Source organism: Oncorhynchus kisutch, linkage group LG23, assembly GCF_002021735.2.
Source record: "Oncorhynchus kisutch isolate 150728-3 linkage group LG23, Okis_V2, whole genome shotgun sequence".
NCBI lineage: Eukaryota > Metazoa > Chordata > Actinopteri > Salmoniformes > Salmonidae > Oncorhynchus > Oncorhynchus kisutch.
In genome coordinates, this window is record NC_034196.2 from 13334277 (window position 1) to 13346268 (window position 11992).

The window sequence follows — 11992 nt, forward strand, 5'->3', positions numbered from 1 at the left end:
CCCTTTTAATACACTTATGCTCATCCTTAAATGCCATAAAGTCTGAAATAAACAAGTCGACACACTGTACAAACAATTATCTAGGCTAAGTATTATATTATGTTTTGATCTATTGCTCTACTAGAAAAAAAGATGTCCCGAGTTTCCGACTTCGAATTCCGAATTGGATGACCGTTAAACATTGTTTTTCCCTGTCGGAACCCGTTTTTTATTTTTTATTCACAGTTGTTTTGAATGCACATAAATCAGTAGTCCCTGATGGCTGTGGTAACTATTGACGACACCAGCACTAGGCTATAACGTACACATTTATGATAAAAAAAAAATGTTTAACCTTAATTTAAGGTTAGGCATACGGTTAGCAGTGTGGTTAGGGTAAGGTTTAAAATCCGATTTTAAGAAAAATTGTAGAAAGGGTGGCTGTGGTGACGACCTGGGGCTAGGGCAACCAATCTGTATCCCTAATCACCACACAACTTCCGGATAATACAGTGACGCAATCATCTGAAACTAAAAGTGGAATTTAACTTGGCAACTTGAGTAAATAGGTGGCGTTCTACATAGCTAGGTAGATAACTCTACCCACGACACAGAGGATTTGTTTGATGAAAGCAAGGAGGTAGTCAATTGTATTTGTATGTTGATATAGCTAGCTATGTAACGTTAGCTAAACCAATAGCACATTCTTCTATCTAGCTTTAGCATACATGTTTTGCTAAACTAGCTAGCCACTGGATCTATCTGCTGCGTCAGTCTATTTGGTAACGTTACTAACGTCGCTGGAGAAATGTTGAGTAACAGTTCTCTGAACATTTCACTATTGTAACCTAATTCAACTACGGAACTATCGATTGTCATATGTTTATATTCATTATCACATGCTAATTTACAGGCAAGGGGGTCGGCTACTTTCGTCACCTCACTCTACATCCTGAAACAATGGCTAGCGCTGCCCCTCCACCAGCAGCTGCTTCGACTGCCACTGAGAACCCCATCCCCGGCTCCAGCAGCTCGACAGCGGGGGAGGGTGGTAACCAGGACAGCACATTCGAATGCAACATCTGCCTGGACACCTCCAAGGATGCAGTGATCAGTCTGTGTGGGCATCTCTTTTGGTAAGCACCCTCTTGCCTTGACACTGTTCTGTATTTGAGATTGAGGGACATTCATCCTTATTATCTGGTCGCCTGTACTCGGTAAAGGGTCTCGTTCACAATTAAATAGAGTAATTTAATGTATCTCTGTGGTCTTATTTCACATGTCATGTTAGTTGTATATGGGGAAATGTTATTGATGCCATGTTTAGCTTTCGTAGTGCAATCCTCAGATGTCAGGATGAATGATGAGATGAGATACTATGACTTGACTGTCATCTAATTATTCTATCCCTTACCTTCCCTGTCCCCTTGCACATCTAGTTGGCCCTGCTTACATCAGGTAAGGCAGTTGATACCTAATATATTTTACACAACTACTGTCATGATCAGCTGTCACTTGACCCTATCCCAAGGGATACTTTACTGCTTCTCTGAATGTATCATGTGATCTTAACCCCCCCCCCCCCCCCCCCATGTTTATGCAGTGGTTGGAGACCAGACCTAACAGACAAGTGTGTCCAGTATGCAAAGCAGGCATCAGTCGAGAGAAAGTCATCCCACTATATGGCAGGGGAAGTACGGGCCAACAGGACCCAAGGTGGGTTGATGCACTCAATAAATGAAAGCAAGACGCACAGTTTTCATACATTCCTCAGTTATCTACTCTGAATTCCACATCCCAAACTACTGCTGTAAACAACTAATCTCTCATTGTTATAGGGAGCGAACGCCTCCTCGACCACAAGGACAGAGGCCAGAGCCTGAAAATCGTGGTGTAAGTTTTCAGACTGTAATTATTTTTGCAAGAATGTGAGCAAAGTTCAATCCAGATTGTTCTACTGTGTACCACCTGTTTGCAATGTTGACTGCTGTATTGCACTACCCATTCATGATGAAACTATTACATGGTATTGTGTAGTTGCTGTAGTGCAAACCTGCCCATAGCCTAATTCATTAGCAGAATTACCTTTTCCACTGGGACCTATTAAGCTCTATCTGATGAGTAAGAGAGAGAGGCTCTTTATTTGACCCCTTGAGAATGACAACACGGCACTAACGATTGCATCACCTCTCCCTCAACACCTGTTAAATCAAGTTTTTTTTGTACATATTGAATAGTAATGTTATAACCCTATCAATGCAATGTTACTGTAAAGTTCTCTTTCTTCCCATTACAGGGATTTCAGGGTTTTGGTTTTGGAGATGGAGGATTCCAGATGTCTTTTGGCATTGGTGCCTTTCCATTTGGCATTTTTGCTACAGCTTTTAACATCAATGATGGAAGACCACCCCCAGGTACTTTAGTTCTGCAGGTTGCGCATTGTGTATTGTAACAATGTTTGATCAAAATGTGATTATTGTGAATGGCCCCCTCTACCTTGAAAAGCAGTTGTTCACCTGTTAAAGTAATCTCTCTCAACGTGTGTGTCCCCCCCCCCCCCCCCCCCCCCCCCCCACACACACACATAGCTACCCCTGGAACCCCTCAGCACATGGATGAACAGTTCCTGTCTCGACTCTTTCTATTTGTTGCTCTGGTGATCATGTTTTGGCTGCTAATCGCATAAATGTCTGAGCAGCCAGGACCAAGGCTCAAGTTAGACAGTTGTTTGCAGATACTTGTTTGATTTTTGTCCTTTTCCACATTTAAGTATTGTCCTCTAGACTTGACAAGCTATTGATTTAATTTCAGTAATCAATATCATTACTGTTTGATTATACCTGTACTATGAATCCTACAGAAGTCTGAAATAGTTTTTTTTGTTTGAACAATGGCCCTGCCTCTCATTTCCATCAAGGTTATTGTGTTTTTATTAGACATTTTAAGTGTACCAGGTTGGCAATATAGAACCAGATACTAAAAGAAAGATTGTAAATGTAAGCTACCAGATGTATCCTCTGTGCTTCTATTGATATAGATTACAAGTGGTATGTCCTGTTTCTAAACTAAATATGATATATAAATTCAGGAAGAGGCGTATCATTGGTGATACTTCAAAATTGACACAACAATTGCCTTTTGGGTACCACTACCAGTATGAAGCCATATAAACAATACAGTGGTGCATTTTTATGTGTGGTGTTAGCAGGGGAATAGTCGTGAAGAGCCGTATTGGTATGGTTTTAAGTTATTTAATGACATACTATATATATATATATATATATATATATACATACATACATACATACATACATACATACGATTTGGTAAGACTATTTCTTATGTTTCAGAAAATAAGTGAATAAATTAAGGTTACAATATTTGAAGGATGAAAGTTGAGACCATTTTAAAGGAGTTATTTTTTTATTGAATGATACTGTCATTGTCTGCCACTTGTAAGACTATTATTTAGTCTGAAAAATGTAGAATTCTAATGCAAACGCTTCTATAGCATACATAGTAAAGAGCTTGGGAAAAAATATGCAAATGGTATAAAAATGGATATAGTTTTCTTCAACCTGACACAACTAACAAGATGACGGTCATGATAATATGCATGAGTAACTGATGCAGTTATTTGAGTAATCCCTCTCATTTCTATTTAATTTTTTTGTCTTGTTTACAACTTTTACTCATTTATTCTAAAATAAATATAGTAAAATATATAGAGTGGATTATTATAACAATGGATGGTTAGAATAGCATTAGCATCTGTAATAAAGAGTTTGTACTATATCCTACTGAGAGATCTTTACCTAAACATTAATTTCACCTTTTATATGGGTTGTCAATGTGTTTCTCGTCAATTCACTCAATTCCAGACAAACATTCAAAATTAGAAACAGAATAACAGCCCATTTTATTTTCAATTGGGTTAAGAACTTGCATTCACAACAGCAAAATTAGAAGATCATCTATAAAAATGTAAAAAGTTATTTTTTGCACCTCTCTATGATGCCACCAAAAATGTGATATTCCAAAAACAGAACATGAATAACTTGCCTATTCATGTGCATTAGGAGAGAGATTTAAAAATATATATTTTAGAAAAAGATTGTTTCGGTCAAAATAAAAAAACATATAAACCTGAGAACAACCCGTCGACCCTACAATATGAATGAGTTATGACGTCTCTTGATCTGGCAGTTCTTTGGACAACGTCACCGGTGGTTCATTGACAGTCACTGGCTGATCCATACTAAACTCGGCCTCATACATAATCTGTTGGATCTTAATTTTGGTCTCACATCTTTTTTGTGGGGTTAGCCTCTTCAAAGCAGGAACGAAGCTGAGGAGTAACATCTCATCCTCGTCACACTGCCAGATAGGGATCGTGGAATCTGATCTGTGATCTTTCTCTTTGGCCAGCAGCATCCTGTTCTTAGCGAAGCGCTTAGAGGGAGTGCTTGAGGAACATGGTGAAGCAGGTTGTCTTGTCTGAGGCCTCTCCTTGGTTGTGTAAATTGATGACTGGAGCACTGCGGATGTCTGGGGTGCTGGGGACGTCTGGGTGCCTGGTGGACACTTGCCCAGAAAAGACAGTTGGGCGCCTTGTTGCCCTGGGGACAGCTGGGTCACAAAAGCTAGCTGTGACATGGTGCCAACCTGGGTGCTAGGGGTTTTCATGTCGTTCACCAGGGCTGTGTTGAGTGTTTTGACAGGTATTATTTCATTCTGTGCGCTTTTATTGATTGTATCAGGGCTTTCCAGGTTGGCAGGGGCCACATTGCTGTTTCTTGGTTTAATGAATGGTTGAAGAAAGCTCAGACGCTGTCTGTATTTCCATCGGCTTGGAGCGAGCTCCCCTGTCTCCTCCTTACTCCTCTTCTCCTGTCTTACTTCCTTGAAGTATCGGTCTCTCAGATTCTTCCATTTCCTTTTGCACTCTTCAGCTAAAGGGATAAATAAATATAGAATAATCATACTCAAAATAATATATTGTTTTATACATTGGATATCGAACATGAAGCTTTCTAAAGTAGTATGAATATAACTATTTATTTATATATATATTTTTTCTTCAGATAACGTTAGAGGTGATTGTCTCTATCCCATCGATGGAGCCTCATCGGGTTCCTACTTATAAACTGTAAATAGAAGGATCTACCATTGGAGTTGGTACTAATTTGCAGTGCTCTCCATTTCATGTCAAAATGTCGACAGGCTGGCGACTTGACATTTGTTCTATCAGTGATTAATTGGTAGATAATGTCATTCATGCGCGGAAAATGCGATGCCTCAAGTGACGCTACTTGTGTCTCATCGCGCGGTGGGGAACGGAGAAGAAAAATCCCTCCCTGTGCGGCAGTGACTGCCGTCTGCGCTGATCTCACGAATTCGTCGCCGCTGCCTCCCCATTGACTACAATGCGGTTCTTGCAGTGAGGTGCTGTTAAAACTCACCGTACTCATGTGCTACTCACGTGATTTAAAACATATAATATAAACAAACTTGAAAAGGTCCGCTTGCTTACAACTAATGTTAGCTAGCTAAAACATTTGCATTAATGTGACTTGATAATTTGTAGAAATAAGCTACCAAAGCTCACCTGGAAGAGCTGTCAATAAGCTTATTTTCCCCCAAGCAAGTGATCTTGTGTCACCATTGCGGTAATCTGGCAAAGTTGTATTATACAGCTCAGGAAAATTAAAAACAGACAATATCAACTTTTCGTCCATCTTGACTTCTTGACATACGCGGAAGCGACGGTCTCCCGCCTTTCCGCCTGTGTGGCGCGTGGTTACGTCAAAGCGGTATGTACTGTACAGAATATTGCCAGCCGATCCGCTGCCGCATGCGTGTCCCTGCGCTACCTGTCTCCCTTTATCTGTCATATGCCTACTCATCACAAGAGGGCAGTACAATCTCGTGTTCTGAATACTTAGAGAGGACACAACCAAAGGATTTGGCAGCATGATATACCATCTCTGGGACACCTGTCCTGAAGGTGGGCTCATCAGTGTCAACCTAACTCTCAAATATAAATAATTGACCAGACATTAGTCCTAGGCTATAGCTAAGCAAATTATTATATTAGATGAAGTGCAAACAGGCTAGCGGAAAATCGGTGCTCATGCTTTGTCTCATTTCATGCAGCAGTAGCCTATTATTTCCATTTAAAAAAAAAAACATCTGATTGTGTCATATGACAACTGGCATATCATCCCAGACATTAGTGGAGCTACAGGAAAGTCCACCAGAGTTGTTGCCAGAGAGTGTAATGTTAATTTCTCTACTATAAACCGCCTCCAACGTCGTTTTAGAGAATTTTGATGTATGTCCAACTGGCCTAACAACCGCAGACCACATGTAAACACGCCAGGACCTCCACATCCGGCTTCTTCACCTGCGGGATCGTCTGAGACCAACCAGTCGGACAGCTGATGAAACAGACAAGTATTTCTGTCTGTAATAAAGCTCTTTTGTGCCGAAAAATGTATTCTGATTGGCTGGGCCTGGCTGGGACTATGCCCTCCCAGGCCCACCCATGGCTTTGCCCCTACCCAGTCATGTGAAATCCACAGATTAGGGCCTAATGAATTTATTTTAATTGACTGATTTCCTTATATGAGCTGTAACATATTTTTGTTTAGTGTAAGTACTGTAGGCCTTTACTAGCATTTATTTCAACACACAGTACAAGCCTTTACCACTGGAGAAACATAATTACATGCTTGTGTAGATACATCTTCTGTTGCTCATACAACTCTAAAGTCTTCATTGTGTGTAGTCAGTCCAAGCAGTCCAAAACCTCTGTACCATTCCCATTAATTGACCGTTCACATATGGCATTTGTTGTTACATGCGGTGTTCAAAAACAGCATTTGAAAAATAGAGAGAAATGGCATCATTCCACAACACATCTATCCACCCAGCTCCTCTCACACCTCAGGGGTACCAGCCTGGTTCATTAGTGGGTCCCCACCCTCCACCTCCCTTTCCCCACCCACTCTTTCCACTTTCCCGTTCCCCTCCCCTTCCTCCCGCACTCTGTCCTCTTCAGCAGGTGTCTGTTGGACACAGACTGCCACCGTATTCTCATCCACCATTTCACATGTCAGGTTGCAGAAGGCAGAGAGAGGCAAGTTGATCCACTGCAGCCCCCGCTTACTTGCCTTTTGTTCCTGCTGGCTCCTCAGCTTCTGGCTTGTGGGTTTAAAGACCCAAGCAGGTCCCTGTTTAATATCCATTCACATAACTGCTGCATTGCTTTAAGCACCAGTTGTCAGAGTAGCTCACATATCACTGCACCTGTACATAGCCCATCTGTAAATAGCCCATCCAACTACCTCATCCCCATACTGTATTTATTTATTTATTTATCTTGCTCCTTTGCTCCCCAGTATCTCTACTTGCACATTCATATATATATATACACACAAACACACACACGGTGGGGCAAAAAAGTATTTAGTCAGCCACCAATTGTGCAAGTTCTCCCACTTAAAAATATGAGAGAGGCCTGTAATTTTCATCATATGAGATAAACTTTTGTTATTGACCAAATACTTATTTTCCACCATAATTTGCAAATAACTTAATAAAAAATCCTACAATGTGATTATCTGGATTTTTTTTCTTCTCATTTTGTCTGTCATAGTTGAAGTGTACCTATGATGAAAATTACAGGCCTCTCTCATCTTTTTAAGTGGGAGAACTTGCACAATTGGTGGCTGACTAAATACTTTTTTGCCCCACTGTATGTATATATATATATATTCTGCACATCTACCATTCCAGTGTTTAATTGCTATATTGTAATTACTTTGCCACTATGGCCTGTTTATTGCCTTACCTCCCTTATCCTACCTCATTTGCACACACTGTATATAGACTTTTTCTATTGTATTATTGACTGTATGTTTGTTTATTCCATGTGTAACTCTGTGTTGTTGTATGTGTCGAACTGCTTTGCTTTATCTTGACCAGGTCACAGTTGTAAATGAGTACTTGTTCTCAACTAGCCAAACTGGTTAAATAAGGGTGAAATAAAAAATAATAGATCAATCTCATTTTGCATCATTTGTTTCCAAACTGTTGTCCACTGCCAATCACACTCCTAACTAATTAGAATGATAACAATTGAATCCTTGTATAAGAAATTAGTAACCCCTGTTATATAAAATGCTGTGATGAACTACGATCATAAATAGACAAGCAGACACTTAATTAGATTGGATGCCTAAATATAGATCTCCAGATTCGTGCAGCGATATCTTATACCCTAATAATGTGCAGTGAGACAGGCTCTATACCGGTGGAAAGTTGCAGTCATTTGTATCTCTGATTCCTTGCTTGTTTCTATAAATGTCCTTCCTTGTTTCTCTCCATTGCTATGCATGTGGGATGTACAAGGAATGAATCCCTAAAATTACTTCTTGTAGAAGTAGCCGGCTGTTATGTCTGATCCCAGCAGTACAATGATGGCCGTAAGGATGGTGCTAAGACATAACCTAAGACATAACCTGGAATTTGGAGATACACTTACAAATATCACAGTGAAAGATATTTTCACTTAGACATATATATTATTATTATTATTTTTAAATGAGTTGATATTGTCATGTTAGCTAGCTAGCTAACTTTACATACTGTGTAGCTAGCTAATTTAATTAAATATAACCAGCTAACTTCATATTAGCTTGTTAGCCAACTTGATGTATTTATCATTGTAAATTAAAAACACAAACTCGAAATGCATTTATAGTTAGCTAGCTAACAGACATGGAAAAGGGTGAAGGGATTAGCAACTCTGGCTGTCAGATAAGGGAGAGAGTAGGCTACTCTGGACAGGGCAGATACCTATGTGGGAGAACATTATAGAAAAATATTCTCCAGTTCCAGTACCTAGTTAGAAAAACTATGAGAACAGAGAGATATTGCAACATAATAGCCAGTACTGTCTAATTTGAGCATAATGAAGCCTGTTTCTTTGTGATGTTTTCTGTCCTCAGATACAGAGAGCTGTACAATTAAGAGGTTCCTGTGAATGTCCCAAGGTAATAAGGGTGTATCCTTGTATACCATGGGTTATATGTTTGCAAATGTTGTAAACAAAAATACAATTAAAAGTCACACACAATGTATAAACCAATTACATCTGGAGCAGACCAACCCTGCTGGATGTGCAGGCTTCTATTCCAGCCCAGTACTGACACACCTGATTAAATTCACAAAACCTAATTAGTTGATAATCAAATGTGTAATTGCTGGGCTGGAATAGAAGTCCTCTTACCAAGTAGATCAGGGATCAGTGAAGTGAGGATGGCCACCTCTGGCATTGACAGTAATTTATCTGCATTTCTGTGTTGTATTCTCAGATTATTATTTTTTTGTCCAGTTGTAAGCACTCAAATTAGTTGAATTTGATTGTCACTCATTCTCAGGATTTTAGCCATGTGAACCTATTTAGCAGCTGATGATAATGGAACGCACTGCCAACTCCGATCCTCAAGCACCCCAACAAGACTATGATATATTCTAATATTTGATGCAGAAAGTGTATATTTGTACATTCAGCTCATTGTGGAAATATTGCAAGTATTTACCCAGCACTCCCAAGTCCTTCTTCTTCTTGGGCCCAGTGTGGACCCGCTGACTGATCCCCACATCTGGGTTAACATGTACACTTTGCCACTGCTTAGGCTGAGCATCACATGACACAGGGAAGTGTGAGACAGCTGCTGGTCTATCAGATAACATCCACAAGAAAAATAATTGATACATCTTGTCCATGTCTGTATTAAAGGCAGTGAGTTATTAAATTAACTTTATGTTGAAAATGCCCTTCAATTGAACACATTGTGTAACAACATAAAATACTCACTGGAGTATCACCCCCCCGCAAGTGTGTGTGGGAGGGGGCATGGGGTCTGGGGGGCGCCTCCCCAGATAGCATATGAGCACGTCATGGCAAAAGCTGTACAACTGTAACATTTGATCTCATTCTCAATGCAAAATGTGTAGAATAGCATGAGATAAGCTATAAAACTACAACTTTTCCTCTTCCCTATGGCAATGTATGCAGAATTGCATGAAATTACCTTGAAAATTAAAAATTCTCTCAGCCTCATTGTAAAATGTGTAGAATAGCATGATAATGGCTATAAAACTGCACTGTGAAATGTCGGTATGCCACTGATAATGCTGTCCCACTGAGGGGAATTATTAGCTTTATTTCTAAAAACATGCACGTGTGTCGTGTATAAGTCAAGGCCGTCACTTTGTTTTGTGAGATTAAAAATTGTGGTGGTACGTGAAAAGCTTTCCCACCAAAACACATGAGACCAAGTTGATGACCAACTGATTGACCTCAAATAATAGGGTTGAAAACAATCAAGTTATCATTAGAGAGCGCTCTTCACACCAGGCCCCAGAATCTGAGTGTAGATAATCAAAAATACATTGGCAGAGGTCGCTGGCAGAAGTTTGTCTTTGTATAGTCCTCTTGGCAATAACAAAGCACCATAGGCTCTCTGAGTCTTCTGGGTTGGGGTAATAATTGTGATCCCAAGGTCCTCCTAAGAAAAAAGCAAAGTAGCCCCAAAAAGCAAGGCACACAAAATGTGGACATTAAGCAGTGTAGAGAGAAGCAGGCATCATCTCTGCAGATCACACCTTCCCTTTACATTCCATCTATTCAAAGATTGTATTGTTTACAGTTGAAACTGCAAATGGCTTGATATCATGTATTTGTGGGCATCGTACTAAATAAAAACCTGTTGGACTACTGACCTATAATAATACATTTAAAAAACAGATATTCAAATGTTTTGAAAAAGAAAAATCTAAAAACACTGAAAACATTTTACCCTCTTCAATGCCAAGGATGAACTGTTGAATTAAGACCTCTGACCTCTGGCCACTGACTTGTCACCTGCAGCTCTCCATTGTATTGGGCCCCACTGAAAAGAAGGCATCCTAACGGAGGTACACAACAGACAACATGAAAGTGTGTCAGTTTAGAAAGTTAAGATTACAGAGAGTTTAACAAAGACCCTGAAATAAATGTAATTATCCATATCACCTGTGAGGCAATAAAACATATTTGATTGAAACGACGCTGGAGATGAGAAGCAGGTACGGGAGCTGAACGTTTAATGTGGAACAGACAGGTAACAAGACAGGAACAGCGTCAGCACACGGGTAACAACAACATACAAACATTAATGCAGAAGCTGGGAACATAGCTGGGGAACTGACAAATACGATGTCACTTTAAGTACCTTCAGTTGGGTTACTTGAATTGTTCTAGGCAACGGGTTTCCACCAAAAAAATGGAGTTAGCTGAACAAATGACTTTTTAACAGTCTACCGTTGTTTAATTCCCCAATTTTCACTAAAGGCACCACTAGGACTACATAGTGTATAGCCTCACATATAGCCACCCCATTTCCCTTTCTATTCTATGAAATGTTTAAGAAATCAGTCCCATGGCTTGAGCATCTCCAGAGAGCAGAATAGTCATTTTTCCCCTCAGCATAGGGGAAGGAACGTTGAACACATTCCACACAGCAATGTCAAATCCTTGTACTCAATCACATTCCACACCTCAGGACATGTGTTTGGCCAAAACTTGTTTTGATTTTCATGTTCGGGTTAAAGAACGTATTATCCAACTCATTCAATAGCGCTTAGGTGGCATTGCAGCAATTTCTGTTTTATTACAGGCTAGGCTTACTGAACCGTATGCAAACCATTCCACATTCACTTGAAAATATGTGACAATTTCAATAATTTGGCACCACATTCAGGGTTTATAAATAACCCTGATCCGCCTAATAATTGGCTGCTGGTAACTGCAAACACAGAGTATTATTTAATTTACATCCATGTCATTTCTCAGCTATTTAGTTCAGAAGTTATGCTTAACATATTTGATCCTCTTGCAGTCTAGAAAATAATATTGGTCAAACCAATCTTCCGGCTAGATCTTACACCATTAGGTTGTGCC

At 39.8% G+C, this 11992-nt stretch overlaps 2 protein-coding genes across 3 annotated transcripts; one reads left to right on the top strand and one right to left on the bottom strand.

Annotated features, from left to right (window-relative positions):
• Positions 1-439: 439 nt before the first annotated feature.
• On the top strand, positions 440-3704 carry rnf185 (ring finger protein 185). 2 transcript variants are annotated; one of them, XM_031802351.1, is made up of 7 exons: positions 440-619; positions 893-1115; positions 1419-1437; positions 1583-1695; positions 1818-1872; positions 2276-2393; positions 2568-3704. In XM_031802351.1, the coding sequence occupies exons 2-7, from the start codon at positions 940-942 to the stop codon at positions 2663-2665; spliced, it is 579 nt and encodes a 192-aa protein (XP_031658211.1). In that variant the 5' UTR covers positions 440-619; positions 893-939; the 3' UTR covers positions 2666-3704. The 2 variants fall into 2 exon arrangements, with proteins under 2 accessions (XP_031658211.1, XP_031658212.1); XM_031802352.1 differs by having other exon boundaries at positions 446-568.
• Positions 3216-5790, bottom strand: LOC109868096 (uncharacterized). Its single transcript, XM_020457532.2, has 2 exons — positions 5588-5790; positions 3216-4931 (listed from the first exon to the last, which is right to left on the bottom strand). The coding sequence occupies exons 1-2, from the start codon at positions 5715-5717 to the stop codon at positions 4162-4164; spliced, it is 900 nt and encodes a 299-aa protein (XP_020313121.2). The 5' UTR covers positions 5718-5790; the 3' UTR covers positions 3216-4161.
• Positions 5791-11992: the final 6202 nt, after the last annotated feature.